At 41.7% G+C, this 19,914-nt stretch overlaps 1 protein-coding gene across 1 annotated transcript in view; it reads left to right on the top strand.

Moving 5' to 3' along the window:
* Positions 1-3,086: 3,086 nt before the first annotated feature.
* LOC136422370 (uncharacterized) overlaps positions 3,087-19,914 on the top strand; it is a 28,997-nt gene continuing 12,169 nt past the window's right edge. Inside the window, exons 1-19 of the mRNA XM_066410095.1 lie at positions 3,087-3,359; positions 8,103-8,241; positions 9,015-9,128; positions 9,478-9,651; positions 10,039-10,103; positions 10,471-10,568; positions 10,882-11,032; positions 11,578-11,690; positions 12,949-13,096; positions 13,526-13,608; positions 13,841-13,950; positions 14,498-14,693; positions 15,403-15,651; positions 16,133-16,228; positions 16,489-16,582; positions 17,154-17,291; positions 17,919-17,998; positions 18,376-18,460; positions 19,614-19,700. Of these exons, the coding sequence (XP_066266192.1) occupies positions 8,112-8,241; positions 9,015-9,128; positions 9,478-9,651; positions 10,039-10,103; positions 10,471-10,568; positions 10,882-11,032; positions 11,578-11,690; positions 12,949-13,096; positions 13,526-13,608; positions 13,841-13,950; positions 14,498-14,693; positions 15,403-15,651; positions 16,133-16,228; positions 16,489-16,582; positions 17,154-17,291; positions 17,919-17,998; positions 18,376-18,460; positions 19,614-19,700 (2,211 nt within the window). The 5' untranslated portion in view covers positions 3,087-3,359; positions 8,103-8,111. The remainder of the gene's footprint in view (positions 3,360-8,102; positions 8,242-9,014; positions 9,129-9,477; positions 9,652-10,038; positions 10,104-10,470; positions 10,569-10,881; positions 11,033-11,577; positions 11,691-12,948; positions 13,097-13,525; positions 13,609-13,840; positions 13,951-14,497; positions 14,694-15,402; positions 15,652-16,132; positions 16,229-16,488; positions 16,583-17,153; positions 17,292-17,918; positions 17,999-18,375; positions 18,461-19,613; positions 19,701-19,914) is intronic.

Genomic DNA, 19,914 nt, shown 5'->3' on the forward strand with positions numbered 1-19,914 from the left:
GCTACTACCGCGAAATAATATCGCGGCGTTGCCTCCTTGGGCCTTTGCAGGCCTTCAGAGCGGCGCCGGCGTTTATTTTTTTGGGGGGGAGCGCTGATTCGCACAGTTTTAGACATCACTAGTCCCATAAGACGACCCCCACGTCATAAGACGACCCCCACAAACACTAGTGTACAAAGCCTACAGCCAGGAGTTCGCCACCCCCAGACCCCGGGGAAGACCACCGAAGAGATGGAAAGACCAAATTGTGAAGGACACGGGCTTAAACAGTCGGGAAGCAGAGGCTAGGGCAAGGGACAGGACTACATGGAGGATCCTCCTGGAAAGCAAGGGGCCAGGTTCTGGCCTGAGCACGTAGGCAGTCCCATTACAAATCAATGATCATGCTATCTTGGGTTATCATTTGTTAATTTTGTCTAAAAAAACATTGGAAGTTACTTAAGTTCATTGTGTTGCTCGACTGAAAGGTCTTTGTATGAAGCGCGTTATTCGATTCAGTAAACTTCGCAACAGCCGAAGGCACACTAGGCACGTGCATGTATTAATCATTGCCAGTGAACCAGTCTGAAACAGGTAAGAAGGTTCATGCAATACTACAGGAGTCTGCCGAAGGGGAAATTCGTATCATAGATGAACTTATACATTACTGATACGTTATAGCTAAATACCCCAATCGCGCTCCACTGGTGGTGAACAAAATTCTATCATCTGGACAAGTCCCCGCCAAGTCAGCACTCTCGCAACAGGGACTGACAAGAAATCTTGGAACTGCAAATCGAACGTTTTGGAGCGGACTACCTTGATACCGGTTAGACATTTAAGTTTTGTATCTTCTCCGTTGGCGTTGCAGTTTTGCGCAGTCCAACTATTATCGATATAGCTTCATAACTTGAAGGATAGTTTGACAGCCGAGAGTAACGTATGACACTTGTCTATTATCAAGATCCTGACTGTTACTACCGCATACTTAACATGCATGACAATTATGTATTATCGATCCTTGATATACAAATATTTGGTAAATTTGTATTATGTCCAACTTAGGGAAGATTGACCGAGGTTTGAAGGTGAGATACGCCCAACTCATGTTGTTTACAACGTTTGTGTTTCTCCAATTTTTTTCTCGGAATTTAACCGACGAAAGACGAAGATTCTGCCACAGTGCGCAGAGAATCGATATTGTTTATTGTCTCTAAACTAAATTTTTGACGGTAGAGGTTACTAGTACTCTTGGGCGCTTGTTTACAGTAAATATACTAATATCCATGGTATCGTTTCGTGGCCACCGTCAATTCAGCACACCCTCGAACAATCGCTGACAGTTCGATCGTTTCATTGTTGTATACACCAACTGCGAATTTCAAGTTTCTACCATGTCTAAATTTCACTGTGACGCAAAAGTTAAGTGAGTTACAGACACTCTCGGCGCCTCATGTTGTGCAGTCGACGAGTGAATTGGATTTCTTGCTTAATTCAAGTTCGGCGACACAGCGACGTTAACTATTATCTATCATCACCCATCATTTAAATTCTATTGTCATAATAGACAACAATTTCATCGCAAACGACGTGTGTAGATGGTCCTCCGTGTTGTCTGTGCTGAAAAGCGGAGTGGAATAATTTTTGATTGACAGAAAAGGGGGTGTTGTTGAGAACTTGGTGCTACAGCGCAAGGCACAGCGCGTGTTGGTTAGATCTTTACCTGTAATCCTGTCTGAAACAGGCAGGCGGGCTCGAACAATACGACAGGACTCTGTGAAAGGGGGGGTCCATGTGACATGAAAATGGACAACTATACACGTACGTTATACAGTCGCACTAAAATCTGCCCCTAAAAATGATAGAGGTTACTTAAGTTCGCTGTGTTGCTCGAGTGTAAGTAAGGTCTTTGTATGAAACACGTATTTCGATACAGTGTACTTCGCTTCACAGCCTAAGGCACACCATGTACGTGTCAGTAAAAACCTTAACTACCAGTGACCCAGTTTGAAACAGATTGCCTCAAATAATACGGCAGGAGTCTGTCAAAGGGGTCATTCCTTTCACACATGATTCTCATAGAACTAAATCCGATACAAAAAAAGCTTTGTATGTCTTCAGGAATAATGCACGGGATGGAAACATTTTCAGAAAATTGCTCCAAGCTCTGATTGTAATTCTTAGACTTTAATAATTTTAAAGAAGGTGAATGTCTTTTTCTCTACATTTGAATCCACCACACTAATGCCATTGCAACTCGATCATAATGTTATCTTGAGTTAAAATCTGTCATTTTCCCAGAAAATGATGGAGGTTACTCAAGTTCACAATGTCGTGCAGGAGACTACTTAAGAGCCCTAGGCTATGCAGTAGACTGAATTTAAGTAGATTGATAAGGCTGGAGGGTAGAGTTCTTGGAGCCGCAGTCATTTTGGCGCCCAGAGAGTAAAGTTGTCATGACAGTCCGAGTTGTCTGTGCTGAAAAGCGATAATTGTTGTTTGACAGTTGTTGAGAACTTGGTGCTACAACGCAAGGCACAGCGCGTGTCGGTTAAATCTTTACCTGTAATCCTGTCTGGAACAGGTAGGCGGGCTCGAATAATACGACAAGATTCTGCCAAAGGGGGAATTCATGTGACATAAAAATGGACAACTATACACATACGTTATACCTAAAAAAACACAGTCGCACTCCAAGATCTATGGTGCAGCACGAAAACCTATTATCAGAGTGAGATTCCACAAGTTATGCATCTCTCAAGAGTGAGAGAACAAATAACAGAACTACATTGGAAGTGGACTTCGTCGATACCGGTCAGATATTTTTGGTTTGTATCATTGTTCGAATAGAATGTAGCAATCCAACTTATATCGATATGGTTTCATAACTTGACGGACAACAAATACTGTACGTTATAGCTAAATAGCCCCATCGCACTTCGCGCTTCGTGGTGTTGAAGAAAAACCTATAGCCTGGGTTAGGTTAGAGGCTACTTGAGGATAGAGGTTAGTTAAGTTCGCTGTGTTGCTCGACTAAAGGTCTTTGTATGAAGCGCGTTATTCGATTCAGTAAACTTCGCAACAGCCGAAGGCACACTAGGCACGTGCATGTATTAATCATTGCCAGTGAACCAGTCTGAAACAGGTAAGAAGGTTCATGCAATACGACAGGAGTCTGCCGAAGGGGAAATTCGTATCATAGATGAACTTATACATTACTGATACGTTATAGCTAAATACCCCAATCGCGCTCCACTGGTGGTGAACAAAATTCTATCATCTGGACAAGTCCCCGCCAAGTCAGCACTCTCGCAACAGGGACTGACAAGAAATCTTGGAACTGCAAATCGAACGTTTTGGAGCGGACTACCTTGATACCGGTTAGACATTTAAGTTTTGTATCTTCTCCGTTGGCGTTGCAGTTTTGCGCAGTCCAACTATTATCGATATAGCTTCATAACTTGAAGGATAGTTTGACAGCCGAGAGTAACGTATGACACTTGTCTATTATCAAGATCCTGACTGTTACTACCGCATACTTAACATGCATGACAATTATGTATTATCGATCCTTGATATACAAATATTTGGTAAATTTGTATTATGTCCAACTTAGGGAAGATTGACCGAGGTTTGAAGGTGAGATACGCCCAACTCATGTTGTTTACAACGTTTGTGTTTCTCCAATTTTTTTCTCGGAATTTAACCGACGAAAGACGAAGATTCTGCCACAGTGCGCAGAGAATCGATATTGTTTATTGTCTCTAAACTAAATTTTTGACGGTAGAGGTTACTAGTACTCTTGGGCGCTTGTTTACAGTAAATATACTAATATCCATGGTATCGTTTCGTGGCCACCGTCAATTCAGCACACCCTCGAACAATCGCTGACAGTTCGATCGTTTCATTGTTGTATACACCAACTGCGAATTTCAAGTTTCTACCATGTCTAAATTTCACTGTGACGCAAAAGTTAAGTGAGTTACAGACACTCTCGGCGCCTCATGTTGTGCAGTCGACGAGTGAATTGGATTTCTTGCTTAATTCAAGTTCGGCGACACAGCGACGTTAACTATTATCTATCATCACCCATCATTTAAATTCTATTGTCATAATAGACAACAATTTCATCGCAAACGACGTGTGTAGATGGTCCTCCGTGTTGTCTGTGCTGAAAAGCGGAGTGGAATAATTTTTGATTGACAGAAAAGGGGGTGTTGTTGAGAACTTGGTGCTACAGCGCAAGGCACAGCGCGTGTTGGTTAGATCTTTACCTGTAATCCTGTCTGAAACAGGCAGGCGGGCTCGAACAATACGACAGGACTCTGTGAAAGGGGGATCCATGTGACATAAAAATGGACAACTATACACGTACGTTATACAGTCGCAATAAAATCTGCCCCTAAAAAGTATACAGGTTACTTAAGTTCGCTGTGTTGCTCGAGTGTAAGTAAGGTCTTTGTATGAAACACGTATTTCGATACAGTGTACTTCGCTTCACAGCCTAAGGCACGCCATGTACGTGTCGGTAAAAACCTTAACTACCAGTGACCCAGTCTGAAACAAGTAGGTTGGCTCAAACAATACGGCAGGAGTCTGACAAAGGGGTCATTCCTATCACACATGATTCTCATATATAGAATCAAATCCTATAAAAAAGCATTGGATGTTTTCAAGAATAGTGCACGGGTTGGAAACATTTTCTTTTTCAAATTGCTCCAAGTTCTGATTGTAATTCTTAGACTTAGATATTTTTAAAAAAGATGGATGTCTTTTTCTCTACACTTAAATCTACCACGTATAACATTGCAACTTGATCAGAATTTTATCTTGTAAAAATCTGTCATTTGCCCAGAAAATGATGGAGGTTACTCAAGTTCACAATGTCGTGCAGGAGACTATTTAAGTGTCTCAGGCTATGCAGTAGACTGAATAACGACAGATTAAAAAGGCTGGAGTTTAAAGGTCTTGAAGCCGCAGTCATTTTGGCGCCCAGAGAGTAAAGTTGTCATGACAGTCCAAGTTGTTTGTGCTGAAAAGCGGAGCTGAATAATTTTTGATTGGCAGAAAAGGGGGTGTTGTTGAGAGCTTGGTGTTACAGCACAAGGTACAGTGCGTGTCGGTTAGATCTTTACCTGTAATCCTGCCTGGAACAGGTAGCCGGGCTCGAACAATAAAACAGGAGTCTGCCAAAGGGTAATATTCATGACATTAAAATGGACAACTATACACGTACGTTATACAGTCGCACTAAATTCTGCCCCTAAAAAGTATACAGGTTACTTAAGTTCGCTGTGTTGCTCGAGTGTAAGTAAGGTCTTTGTATGAAACACGTATTTCGATACAGTGTACTTCGCTTCACAGCCTAAGGCACACCATGTACGTGTCAGTAAAAACCTTAACTACCAGTGACCCAGTCTGAAACAGATTGCCTCAAATAATACGGCAGGAGTCTGTCAAAGGGGTCATTCCTATCACACATGATTCTCATAGAACTAAATCCGATACAAAAAAAGCTTTGTATGTCTTCAGGAATAATGCACGGGATGGAAACATTTTCAGAAAATTGCTCCAAGTTCTGATTGTAATTCTTAGACTTTAATGATTTTAAAGAAGGTGAATGCCTTTTTCTCTACATTTGAATCCACCACGCTAATGCCATTGCAACTCGATCATAATGTTATCTTGAGTTAAAATCTGTCATTTTCCCAGAAAATGATGGAGGTTACTCAAGTTCACAATGTCGTGCAGGAGACTACTTAAGTGCCCTAGGCTATGCAGTAGACTGAATTTAAGTAGATTGATAAGGCTGGAGGGTAGAGTTCTTGGAGCCGCAGTCATTTTGGCGCCCAGAGAGTAAAGTTGTCATGACAGTCCGAGTTGTCTGTGCTGAAAAGCGATAATTTTTGATTGACAGGAAAGGGGGTGTTGTTGAGAACTTGGTGCTACAGCGCAAGGCACAGCGCGTGTCGGTTAAATCTTTACCTGTAATCCTGTCTGGAACAGGCAGGCGGGCTCGAAGAATACAACATGAGTCTGCCAAAAAGGGAATTCGTATCGTATATCAATAGACAAATTTACGGATACTTTATACCTAAATTTCCCAATCGCACCCAAAGATTAAAAGGCTGGAGTTTAAAGGTCTTGGAGCCGCAGTCATTTTGGCGCCCAGAGAATAAAGTTGTTATGACAGTCCGAGTGGTCTGTGCTGAAAAGCGAAGCGGAATAATTTTTGATTGACAGAAAAGGGGGTGTTGTTGAGAACTTGGTGCTACAGCGCAAGGCACAGCGCGTGTCGGTTAAATCTTTACCTGTAATCCTGTCCGCAGCAGGTAGGTGGGCTCGAACAATATACGAGTCTGCCAGAGAGGGCATTAGTATCATACAAAAATAGACAAACATACGGATGCTTTATACCTAAATTTCCCAATCGCACTCAAAGATTAATCGTTCTGTGCAAAAATCCTATTATCAATTTGAGATCCCACAAGTTAGCGCTCTTCTCAACAGTGAGAGGACAAATAGTGAAACTACAAAACGAAAGGTTTAGAGTGAGCTTCGTCGATACTTGTCAGACATTTTTGCAACGCAATGCGTCGCGTTGCCTTACGCCCGGTTCGATTATGTCATTCCGTCCTTCCTTCTTGATCGTCCAAGCTGCAGACAGGCTGAGCCTTGCCAGATCGCGCTTCATGCAAGGTACTAGTAACAAACTCTCGCTAGAGTTTATCGAGTTTATTGAGCTTCAGTCAAGTCTCGCCAGAAGACGCTTCGTCCATCGCGGGCGGATTGTTGGGGAGGGCAAAGTCTTCAACCTCCTTGGGCAGAGAAACCTCATTGGACAGATCGTGTCACAGCGGTATTTAATATTAGAGTACGTCTTCATGCCCGTAGCCAGGATTGTGATTGGGGGGGGGGTCTTTTTAATGTTTGAGGGACCAGCGAGCGCCGCGGGCGCGAGACGAGCGCCGCGGGCGCGAGCTTCCTAGGGGGGTCTGGGGGTATGCTCCCCCCGGAAAATTTTAAAAATTGAACCTTTTGATATGGCATTTCCTGTGTTTTTGAGAGGATTTCAAAGAAAGAAATCAGAGACAAAGTGAGCAGTTGTTTCCTTTCATCCCTCTCTGTGTTAGGATTGAACACTGTCTAGAAATTATTTATATGTGTTTCCTCTCCTGTTAGTAGTTCGGACAGTTATTGTGGTAGGTTCGGGTTCATATAACAATTGAAAACAGTCTTGATTCGAGTACGTGGATCTGTCCGGGACAGTGTTTTAGCCTTGTATCATGATCGCAATCTTACACTCATTTGATAGTACTCCCCCCAACCCTTTTATCCCGACTATTATGCAATAGTCGCGTTGTCAGCTTTTTTATAAGCATTTCTTGTTGTTTTGTATCTTTGTAATGGATGGAGGCCTGGTCGGGAGACCCGGACGGGAGACCTGGCGCATCCCCGTCTTGTATCAGCCAACGAAAGGGTATGTCACCCCATAAGGGGTGGCATAACCCCGACGATGATGATATTTGTGATAATAGTTTTTGGCAATATGAATTATATCAATATGATTTCATAAATTTACGGACAGTTTGGCAGAGGAGAGTACTGTATGAGACTGGGGAAAACGTTTTCCTTTCGCTCTGACTTCTAAGGGCGAATCTTAATTATGGCGCTGAGAATTTAAAGTTGTAATGACGGTCCCAGTTATCGGTGCTTAAAAGCGGGGCGGAATGATTTTTTATTTAAAGAGAAAGGGGGCGTTGTCGATAACAAATAGTATATCGATGTACAGGTCACAGTCCTTCAGTCTTTTATAGCGAACAGATGTTTACTCAAGAAAAGTGGAGGAACATGTAAACTGCAGCTTTAATAACCATTATATACGTTATTTCTCTTTTTAATCATTATATACAATAGTTCATAATATGTGCATGTATTTAGAATATTGTTATAGCTCGTTATGCTGTCCATTGTAATGTCTTGTTTTTCAGCAGGGTTAGCCCTTTGTAATAGCCTCAGGCTAGCTGGGTAGGGCTGTCCAACTAGCTTGAGGATCGTCCAAAACAGCCAAGCCAATAAATAAATAAGTACCACTGACGTTGCCATTGTCACCTATACATCAGTACCCCAACATGAAGAGGGTGCTGGGGATAGGAGTGCCCTTGGTGCTGATTTTGGCCGTCTCCGCGTACCTCATCGGTACTGTGTTATGGAAGGAACCATCGTCGAAACCAGGACACCGAGTCATCAAAAGGTCCCTATGTAAGTGACTCATAGCATTTGGTAAACTAGGTAGGGGGGGCACCAAGGACAGATATTGATGCTCTTCTTCTTCTTCGTTCATACTGCTAAGCCCAATAGGAATTGGATTATCAGCAGTCTGCGCATACATATGTTTGTAACAAAACAAGTGACCGGTACGAATGAACAAATGGAAATAAAGGAAAGGGCACTAATGAACATAGGTAACTGATTATCTGTGTGTGTGCAAAAGACAAGACACGTGAATTTTAGTATTGATGTTCTTAACATGATAAACGGATAAATGTTAGCTGAGGATGATATGGCATTAATGTCCTTTTGAATATCGATAGCGGGTAGAAAATATCAATTCAAGGAAATTTTCTATCGTACGGATGCAAAGGCTCTAAAAGTAGGTTGATTTGATACATCGCCCTATAAGAAATTTAACAATCTCTGATGATCACAAAACAGAGGTCTTATGACAACACCGTGCAGTTTTCAAAATGTTCGATGAAAAAAAAATTATGTAAGGAAGTGCCACCGTTGGGTAACGAAGTGCTAACAGCAATTGTCTTGTGGTTAATGGTGTTTTTTCATACCATTTTGTGCCCCAGCATATTTCTGGCTGATCTCCAGGATGCCCCCCCCCCCCAGCATCAGCCTCTGAAGATGTTCGATGAGAAAAAAATGAATAACATTATGTTAGAACGAGGCAATTTTTGGGGTAATGAATAGAGAACAGCCTTTGTCCACTGGTTTATGATGTTTCTTCACACCATTCTGTGCTCCAGCATTGCCGGCAGATCTCCAAGATGCCCTACGGGCAGCAGTTTCTGAAGACGCCCCTGCTTATGTCAAGGACAAGCGCTTCCTCCCGGCCATTGCGAGACTTGCCGGAGAGCTATGTAAGTCCTCTAACCCTTGTTACTAGCAAGACATTCTGCTGACTAAAGAAATCGTATTGCTTTCGTATTTGGAAAATGCAATGTCCCTGGCAGGGTGATGAAGATTATCTGTAGGTTCTCTATGAGTGTCAACGATCCTAAAAGGCTTTATTAATGCGTTCGCTAATGTTAACGGCTTTTTTTTTAGTTCCTTTGCTTCGCATCTGCCAATTTACTTGACCCCTTGCGAAGCTTTTAATTGAATGGTTTGCAGCCTTGTCCACCTTTATGGTACACGTATATGATAGGGACAGTCCATAGGGAATGCTTTTCTTATAATGTTTCTCCCACGTTATATTACCATGTACAGCATCAAAAGGGGGCTTCGACGCAGAAAAACTGACGGACACGATAGAAAAACTAGGCAGTATGAAGAACATGGGGCCAGACATCATGGCGCAAAGTTTGCAGCAGGAGTCTGAGACGACGGGAGAATTGGAAAAAGAGGTGATGGAGGAAACGGTCGATAAGATATTTGCAAGAGGTAAGGGAAAACTGCTAATGTGTCCATGAAGCTTTGAATAATTTGTAACTCAGAAACCTACAAACCGCTTTGTTTTCTAATCCTAAAACTCCTCAACTGTACTCTTAAGGGGGATAGCAAGCACACTGTTTTCTTTCATTAACCAATCACATTGTCTTGCCTATGTTTTTCGGAACAAAGTCGTCATTAAGGTTGTTCCCACGAGATCACTCTTTACATACTTTGTCACGGTATGCTTCAACTCTTTAAAGAGTAAGACATATGATGATGATGATACTGGCGAGTGGGAAACAACGTATCATCAAAGCTTACCAGTGCCTGCGTGTCGATTTGAGCTTCTCATGAATAAACAAAGGTTCAAACAAAATTTATGTTATATCATTACAGCTGAGGATGGAGATGACGACGATGATGATGATGATGGTGGTGGAAATGGTGGACATGACATAAAGGTACACCAAGAAGAGCATTTTCTGTTTTGAAATATATTTGGTACAGTTTGAAATTCGTAGTTATACCCTCCTCAGAAAACATGGAAGCACAATCTTAGGAGTTGGATTGTAAGTATAGACTAAGGTATTGATGAATGTGTTGTGAATAGATTAGGAAAATCCCTCAATTGTTGAATTCGTTTGACAGTGAGTAAAATACGTTTGCATGTATGTTTGAGGGTATTTGTGTAGGAAACATGTATCAAATACCAAGCCTCTTTCTTCGTGTGTTTGTTAAATTTGTTTATATGTATGGATTACGTCATCGTCAAATGTTGCGTAGCAGTCAACTATGACAGCTGCTTTGACAGAAATAGTTTTCTTGCAGGCTGAAGTGGACTTCGCACCAGAGAAAGGCATGATCGAGGATGACCTGTTCGCTCCACCAGGAATGCACGTGAAAGTAGACGTTGAGGAAGACCCCGGGTAAGTGTTTTGTTCGTTTGTTTGTTTGTTTGTTTGTTTGTTTGTTTTGTTTGGGAGCTAAACTAAGCATATTTCATGACACGAACGGGTGTGAAAGGGTGAATACGCAAATGTGTCGCACGTCGGCGTGACCGTAGGGGAAAATTGGCACAAGTTCGCAAAGTTAGCGCAATGTCCAGGCGCAATATGGCGCAGTCAAGTGAGAAACGTATTACCAGCTGGACCATCGGGTCCGTTACAACAGGTGCAAGGTGCTACATGTCGGTCAGAAACGAACCGTGTGACACAAGAATTACTATTTCTACGTCGTCAGGGAGGACAGCGAACCCGATGGCAGCTCCCAGGCGATGGCGTTCTCCTATCCAATGGGGATGGGCAATGCTCTGATGAACGGGTGTTTCGGGACAGGATACGTGCCAGGCGATCCATGCTACAATGTGAAAGATGTCATCCCGGCCTGTTATGTGAGTGTCATCCCTTGTTGGCCTGGCATCCAGTCTATCGTGGTTTGGGCCTGGCTTTTTTCGGGGCAGAAGGACCTCTTAGCCGCTGGAGCAATCGTTTGCACCCGGTAATAGTTCTACGTGTCAGAGAGTTGGTTGGCAACCACGTTCACACTCTTACCGCGTAAAACTCCTACCGGGTGCCAAAGACTACCCCGGCGGCGGAAAGCCCCTTCTGCCCCGAAGAGAGCCAGGTCAATCCACGGTAGACCCGAATGCAAGGGTACTCCTGATAAATTCGTAGCTCTCTGAATAATTGATTGTCTTACAAATATACAATATTTGGACCAAATTACCGTAACCACAGATTTTAAATTATAACTGCGCAATTGTTTTTTCGTTATGTTTTAGATTAATCATATGGCTGCAATATCAGTGGACTGCAAGTCATTGTTTCATATGGCTGTGATGCATAGACTATGTAATAAGGACGTACTTCGGGTGTGTTTGCCCGCGAGTTCCTTACCGAATAAAATCATTTCATTTCAAACATTACCGCCAAACAGGACATGATGGAAGGATGTGGCTACGTCGGGGTCGGCTTTGATGGCCGCGGGTTCTACAGCAGCGTGTCCAGAAAGAAAACAGTCGTGCAGCGGAACTGTAACAACATGGCGACGTGAGTGTCAAGCAATCATTGATGTTTTTTTTGTGTTTTTTTTGTATTGCAATGTGCCCATGTTATACTGTTTACTTAGACTTAGACTTAGACTTAGAAGCTCCCACGTCGTGCGACGCATGAGGCAGTCAAAAGATTCCAGCTCGCGCTGTCTACAGCCAGTCTCATCACATCCCCCATCTCCTATTTACTGTCTGGAGATCTCTCTACTGTTTCCAAATGTTAGATTATATAGAACTTTATATACAAATGTATATATACACACACATGTATACGTACACATACACACTCATGGGCACAAACATACATAGACACCGTATTTTAGAATGACAACGTAATAATACCCTTCGTCTTTCTTGGTTTGATTTTGATTTTTTGATTGATTTGATTTATTTGCACAAATTAGAATCACTTTGTAGTACTTAATTGAAAAGAATGGAACAAAAAGATACACGTGCTGGGGGAAGAAAAAAAGCCATGATGGCTTAAACAAGGTCTTCCCCCATCTAGATTAACAAAAAATAACATAAGGCCACAGCAAGTAAATTTTATGGATGACATCCTCCGCAGACTCCAAAATTAATGAGATAGGGCGAAAAAAAAACAAGGCGAGCCAAAAAAAACAAGATTCCTATATTTTCAAATTTTGAGATCATAAGACTTATTAAACAAGAATTGAGGCAACGAAATATGATATCATGACCAACAGGTCTTTTATTCCTGTATTCAACCAATGAGGTTTCATATATGATATAAAACCTCCTTGATTTAATGTAAACATGTCCTTGTAGATGTGTATACACCTCAATAGACTAACTACAACAAATGCAGAAAAGAGCTTTTTGTACCATCATGGGCAGGAACTACACTGGGTATTCATATGCAATGAAACACCTTAGACTGTCTACGTTTACGACATATTTGCCAATTTTTTGCATGTTGAGCACCGTCGGAGGGCAATGAAATATCTTGTTTTTTATTTCGAAATCAGGCGAAAATTAATGAGCGCGCTGATGTCATCCATAAAAATTACTTGCTGTGGCCTAAATCTAACAATTCATAACATAATCATAGTAGTAAATGATCACAATAACAATATGACAACAAATCAGACAATTATGATAGTAACAAAATGCTGACAAAATAGTTATTGGTTGCATATAGAATGTATATATCAAATCATAGCATAACTCGGTACTGAAATAATAGAGATTAACACAGAGTCTTGCTAATTGTAATCTTTTTTCACTGCCAACAGGTACCACGGTGAGGATGTTCCGGATACTATGAATGTTCAAGGAGTCTTTGACACAGACGTCGCCTCCTACGTTTACGAGTCAAGAGAAGCCTATCGCCAATCCCTACAAATGAAGGCCGGGATGTCATTTTCTGGATTTGGCTTCCAGGTTCGGAAACATTTCTTTTAAAGGCAACCAAAGCAATATTAGGACCCAAAATATGGAAATAAAAAAAAACGCTGACATCTTTATGGTAGAGACATTTACTTACACTATTTTATCATTTTATCATGATTTGAGCATTTAAAAACCGCGCAAAAACGGTACGATGATTTCCTTAGTTTTGCGAGCCTACAAAAACCCTGGCGACGATTTTCAGTGAGTTCTCACATCACAACGACGTCGTATTTTTGCATGATGGACGTCGCTATACATTGTGATTGTGTTATTTGAACTAATCATGTATAAAAATGACTAAATAAATTGATTTTCAAAATCCCATTTTCGGGCCCTAATATTGCTTGGGTTTCCCTTAACTGAAGAAATGAAAATAGACTTTGGTTTCCTTGACAACTGATGAATCTCGTTTTTGTACAGGCTGACGTTGAATCGGCATATGGGAAATCGACATCATCCCAGAAACAGACGTTCATGTCCCTTATTCAGTGCAATGTTGTAAGGTGAGTGCTTCCTCATGCAGTGAGGACTGCTACATTCTTGACTTACTGATTTATTCAAGACTTGTAGTCGAATTTATTTTAGTGATTTCGTGCTGAGTAGATTACTAATCACTTTAAACCTTAAAGCCTTTAATAATATAAATACATAGTTCAGTCTTCTTATCTCTGCTTTGACAAGATTGTAATCTTGGTTGATGAGAAATTTTGACCACTGGTGCCATTTCATCCCTAGGTATGAAATATTCTTGGATGAAATCTCGCCGGATACCCTCAGTCTGGCCTTTCTGCGGGACTTCTTGTCTCTTCCCCCAAATTTCATCGACGACGGGAAAGGAATGCTTCGTACGTCCTAGTCATATGGGCAATTTTTCTTTAAAAAGATAATATCTTATACGATAAATACGAGGATAGCTGATATTGTCCTGCTATTTTCCACAATGCAGAATTACTCCTGTACATGAGCATTTAAAGGTGCCCTAAGCGATTTTAGGGGGTAAAGCTTGAAATATTCTGGGGAAAGAAATTCTGTTTGGTGAAATTGAAATTGACATTTACTTCCCCATATTAGCACATTTGCATCATTATTTCATACTTTCGGCGTTCAAAAGGAGCGTAGAAACAAGCCGCAAAAGGAGTATTTTATTTATTGGTACCACCCAATAATCAGCCCAGAATCCAGCCGTAACCGTCTTCTGTAAACAAATGTTCGGTAACTTCCGGCCACGTAACGTCACAATGCCCAAGTATATTGAGCCATGACCACGTGATTATTTCTCCGGAAGCGTTCGGGACTTATCAGTTAATTTTGAAAATATGACTTTCAATGCCCTAATATTGCTTAGGTTGCATTTAACTGTGCACTAATTAGAAGATCATTTGTTGTATACAGAAAAGTTCCTCATCCGCTATGGAACTCATTTCATCAAGTCAGCACAGTTTGGCGGTTCCTTCAGGCTGTTCCAGAGACGTGAAGCCTCAAAGAGTGAAAGTGTCGAGGACTTTTCCGTTCAGGCCCAGGCTTCTTATAATTCCATTTTTTTCAACGCCGGTGGTCACTTTGGAATGGGGATGTCAAGTGGATCCTCGTATGGCATCCATTTTTTTTCTTGTCATAGGCCCAATTTACACTTGTTCTTTGAAACTGTAGTGCTACACATCGTAGTCTACTTCTCTAGTAGACTTAAGATTCGCGCGTCCGCTTTACACTCACGGGCAGGAAGCCTCGCCGAAGTGTAGTACAACAGCCTCAGGGGGTGTGGTAGACTTCTGTATGTTGTAGACTACGCTTCATTTCTTTTCACACCCAGAAAAAAGCTGTAGTCTACTAGAGAAGTAGACTACCGTAGTACTACAGTTTCAAAGAACAAGTGTAAATTGGGCCATAGACTTGTGGGGGTAAGGTAATATATGGTATCTTAATTCTATCATACCTATCTTTCCAGTCACAACATGTCACAACCAGTGGGCGTTTAGCTTTTTAGTGAGCTAAACTAGCTTCACATCACTCTCACTTTATTTCTGGGGGATTATGGACAACTTGTTTGCTTAATCAATAACCCTAATGACTGATAATCCCACCGGACACATAAGGGCTGTCTGGTGGTATCAGTTACTAATAGTTTGCTTGTTGGCATACAGAAATGAACTGGCAATTGTTGAGCATTTAAAAAAAAACTGAACTGGCCACTGTTGAGCATAAACAAACAGACAAAATCTCCCATGGCCTCGTCATCACTTTCAAGAGGAAGGTCTTGTGACTGTTAAGCAAACAGTCGTCTATAACCTTTAATACAGCTCGTCTTCCAAGACGTCTGGTACTCACGTGACGGTTGAAGGAGGCGACCAGGAAGTTGCGTCCATCGTAGCTGACTTCTACTCAACCGGGTTCAAGGACACCTTCACCGAGTGGCTGAAGTCCATTCCCACCTACCCCAAACCAATCGAGATGTTCTTTGGCACCATGTCGGAGCTGCTGGACCTGAACTACAAACTTCTCTTCCCCTTCGACATCAAAGATGCTGCGGACGGCTGCTTCAGCGAAAAGTGAGTTTTATGATATATTACAACTTCCGATGTGACCAGTAAATCAGCACCCTCAACTTCTTTACATGCAAACATATAATTTTAGTGAATTAGAAAAACGGTTCATACGATCGTCTAAGTTTAATAGTTGATAGGCGACCTTCTTTGGTGACAATTTTTGTCTAAATAGAATGTGTCACATATCCGACATAGACAAGATTAGCATCCGCACTACGTTTCTTATCGGCCATACTCAACCATTCAAGAAGCTTGTACTACTGTATCAGCCAACTTGTATCACCCCTAAGAATCTTGTGTCACTCCGCAATTCAATGCCATGGCACAGGAATAAAGATTCACAATTCAACTCACGCAGATGTCTTTAGTGGACATAAACGACCATCACGACATCAGAGCACGACATGGTGGCAGCGGTGGGATCAGAGCACAATAAAGTGTTTTGCGCAACTTAACATAACATATTCTGATTACAAATCCACAGCCTCCTGACCGAGAAAGGCACAGGAAGGAAGTTTTATGAGGTCCCCAAGCTGGTGAACAACAGCCAGGGAGTCATGACACCTGTAAATGAGAAACGGTAATCCTGATACTCCTAGAAGATGGAATCATTACTCGAGTTGATATGGGCTACAAGATAAAGATTTACTTTGACCAAAATGATAACAATGGTACTAATAGATAGTTATGCTTTGGTAGCTTCGTTAGTAACATATGCTTGCATCGAATTTATTTTATTGGTTGTGAATATTCCGAGTCAGATAATATCACATTGCTCTCTTAGCCTTTCCTGATGCCTAATTTATTAACGATATTAATCCTACCTTTAAATATACACAGGTATTGTGACTTCACATCAACCGAGAAGTTTGAAGAAGCCATGGACAAGAAACGACTAGCACTTGAAAGAGCAATAGTTGTTTACATGGAAGAGGTAAAGTGCATACCATTTTGTTTAGTGTTCCATACCTGGTCATGCACGTCAGAATTGTGAGATATAACTGTCTGCCCGGTAAGTAATAAATACTGCTATTGATGTTGACGCATATATAAAACGTTAAAAGGTAATAAATATCTATGGTGTGTTTGGGTTCGAACTTCTCACAAGTTTTGATCAATGATATTGCTCCAGGTCTATATTTTCAAAAGGATATATGGTTTATTATCTGCACAAAAGGAAACTTGCGTAACGTGGTGACGAAGAATAGTATTTTGAGTAACTACGAGGTTGTTCAACAAAAAATCTCCCGATCCACTTCCAGTAATTGCACATGTTTAAAAATACGTATATTTATGTTCATATATCTAACAGGGCACATGTCTAGCTAGTATGGACTCTTAATGATTAATGTTTTACAGCTGCTGGGATGGAGTGAGATGTGATAGTGACCCATAAAGTAATGAATAACTGGAAAAGGATAAATCTTTGTTGAACCATCCTCGTAGTTCCAGTACTTTACCTACTGGGTTCAGTCAGTTCAATAAGCCTGGTCATACTTTCATAGGGACCAGTCCCTACCACGGATTTCCGCCTGAATGGAGGCAAACCTGGATGTACGACTCAGGCCTTGAAAGTGAGGGGTGGTTCTGCTGGAACTACCTACCCCACGTGGCTGGAGCTTATCAATGGAGACACTTACAAGGTAGGATAGAACTCTACATTTCAGACAGGTAGCATTGGTATTATAATCATTGATGTAACCATTTATCTAACCTTACCAAATGCAACTATGATATCCAGTACTAGTATATTGAAGCACATATGATGCCAAACATACTCTGGTCTTGCTTTCTAAGGCTATTACAAAAAGATCCAATTATGTCCAGTATCAGGGTGAAATGGCATGCAGAAGTTTGAAGAAGTTGAAATCGGGTTACGTCGCATGTAACGTCGGGCGTTTTCGTAAGCCACTGAACGCAGTCCGAAGTTTTCCAAAGTTAGGAGTGACGTAATCATAACTTTTACCAATATGGCCCGGGAGTGGCAAAAGTTGTAAGAAGTTAGGATGGCGTCATCCTAACTTCTGCCAGTGGCCTGGTGTTGCAGAAGTTGGCAGAAGTTAGGAGTGACGTCATCCTAACTTCTGACAGTGGTCCGGGGTGGCAAAAGTTATATGTGACGTCATTCTAACTTCTGCCATTGGCCCGGGGGTGGCAGAAGTTACAATGAATGTACTCCTAGTCCCTGCCAACTTCTACCACCTGCCACCCTACCCTGGCCACTGGCTACAATGACGTCACTCCATAACATACTTTTGCTCCATCTACAGATCATCTTTGATCTTCCTGAAGGCATCAACTACGACATTACAAAGAACAGGGAGGCCTTTGTGGTTTTTGCACGAAACAGGTATCGACAATTGCAGAGGATACTCAGTAATGTACATAATGAAAATATCTATCTGATACGTATGTGCCATGGTAACATATTTGAATGTTAAAATAAATTTCATTTTATTTCATTTCAGGCACATGACCCATATCATGACATAAACCAACATAAAAATTACGTGCACATCAGTGTGTCTACGGATACATATGACATATAAAATCCATTTACAGTAACGGTACATATTAGAACAACCTTTGTGTATACCAGGTTGATATAATGCTGTCATAAGGCGCTGTATAAGAAAGCGTTGGAGTGAGTTATAATTATCTGTTTTATGATGTCATTGTCAGAGCTGAGGACACGTTTGCACTGTGACAACATCTTTTTTTAAACAGATGGAACTGTCACGCGCCGGGAGCCGAACTCCACATGTACAACAGCTACAACAATGGTGAGAGTGACAACACCAACAACAAAAAGGTAAAGTAGTTCCATAGTCTCCATGAATAATTGCATCCGGTTGGTGAATGACTGAATGGCAAAGTTCTTTATTTACAACCACGTATTTCCACGTGCCGGCGTTTCGATGACTGTCTCTGTCACCTTCATGATAGCCTGGTCCCAGTCTCTAGGGGTCAGCTTAGGAGTGTTTTACCGTGCCCAGTCTGCTTTATTGAACCGTTTCTGATAGCCTTTCTTCTTCGGCTGCCAACCTACTTCCGCCGCCGCGACGTAATCTAATCCAAGGCCGTAAACACACCCCGAGCGGACTAAGCCAAGCTGTCTGGGCGGGCAGGGTCACTCCCAGCGCCGTAGAGATATCGAAGAGCCCCCGATGGTATGGTTTCCAGGCTAACTTCATGAGGGCAACCAGTCAGTATTGCCCTTATGAAGGTGGAAGACGCTCGTGGTTGTGAATAAAGAACTTTGCTATTCAGTTCCATAGCCTTTTTGATGCCGTAGGGACAGTGGGTTGTTATCCACTGTGTCTAGGACATGGTATATGGGAAAGCGGAACCCAACGCTCTCCTTCCAGCACCTTTTACCTCCCCACCCGAAGTCAGGTACCCTGGGTCCTGGGCCAAACACCCTAACCGTTACGCCAACAATACACCACACAAACAAACAAAACAACAAAAAGGTGAAATCTTTGATCTTCCTTAACCCTATGTAGACCGGGCTTTTTTTTAATCTCTGGGGCCCTAACTTTACAAATTCGATAAGATTACGACAAAATAAGGTAGTCCCGTCAAACCAAAGGTGATTTACCAAGTGTGGTTTACCAAGAAAACGTTGAAATGTTATTGTTTAAACCGAAATTAGCGAATTAGGTAAGATATGCCAGTCAGACATGGCAACATTAAAATGATAAACTTACGTTTAGTCTAAGTCACCAAGTTTGGCAGTCCTAGCACGTCGTGAAGAAGTTAAACGTCGTGAAAATTGGCGCGGGTATTGTTATGACCCCACCCCCGTCTAGATAGGGTTAACTGTAATATATTTACCTTATACGACGTGAAAATTGGCGCGGAATTTGGGGAAACACTCCCCTCCCCCCGTCTGGATAGCATTTATCTTAATAGCTGTGTACCTCTGTATCTGCCATGTATGATCTTTCATTTTACCCACTCAGGTCTCCTGCTTTGGTTTTGTAATGACGTATGAGGAAGCAACCGGAACGTTTCTTGTCACAACTCAAGATCAAGAAGCTTCCAGTCAGGTACCCACAGCCCATTTTCAATTTTTTTAAATTTTTTTATTCATTTCGCTGTTGGACAGACAAGGACGACGTGGCACGGTACTCACCTTATTTCAACAGTACCACGTTGTACCCACAGCCCATTTGACAGTCTGTATGCCGCTAGTGTATTTCTTGACAATGATTGCCGTGTTGTAGTATAAAATACTGATTGCATATATGAAAAGGTTTGATT

This window comes from Branchiostoma lanceolatum, chromosome 1 (genome assembly GCF_035083965.1).
Source record: "Branchiostoma lanceolatum isolate klBraLanc5 chromosome 1, klBraLanc5.hap2, whole genome shotgun sequence".
Taxonomy (NCBI): domain Eukaryota; kingdom Metazoa; phylum Chordata; class Leptocardii; order Amphioxiformes; family Branchiostomatidae; genus Branchiostoma; species Branchiostoma lanceolatum.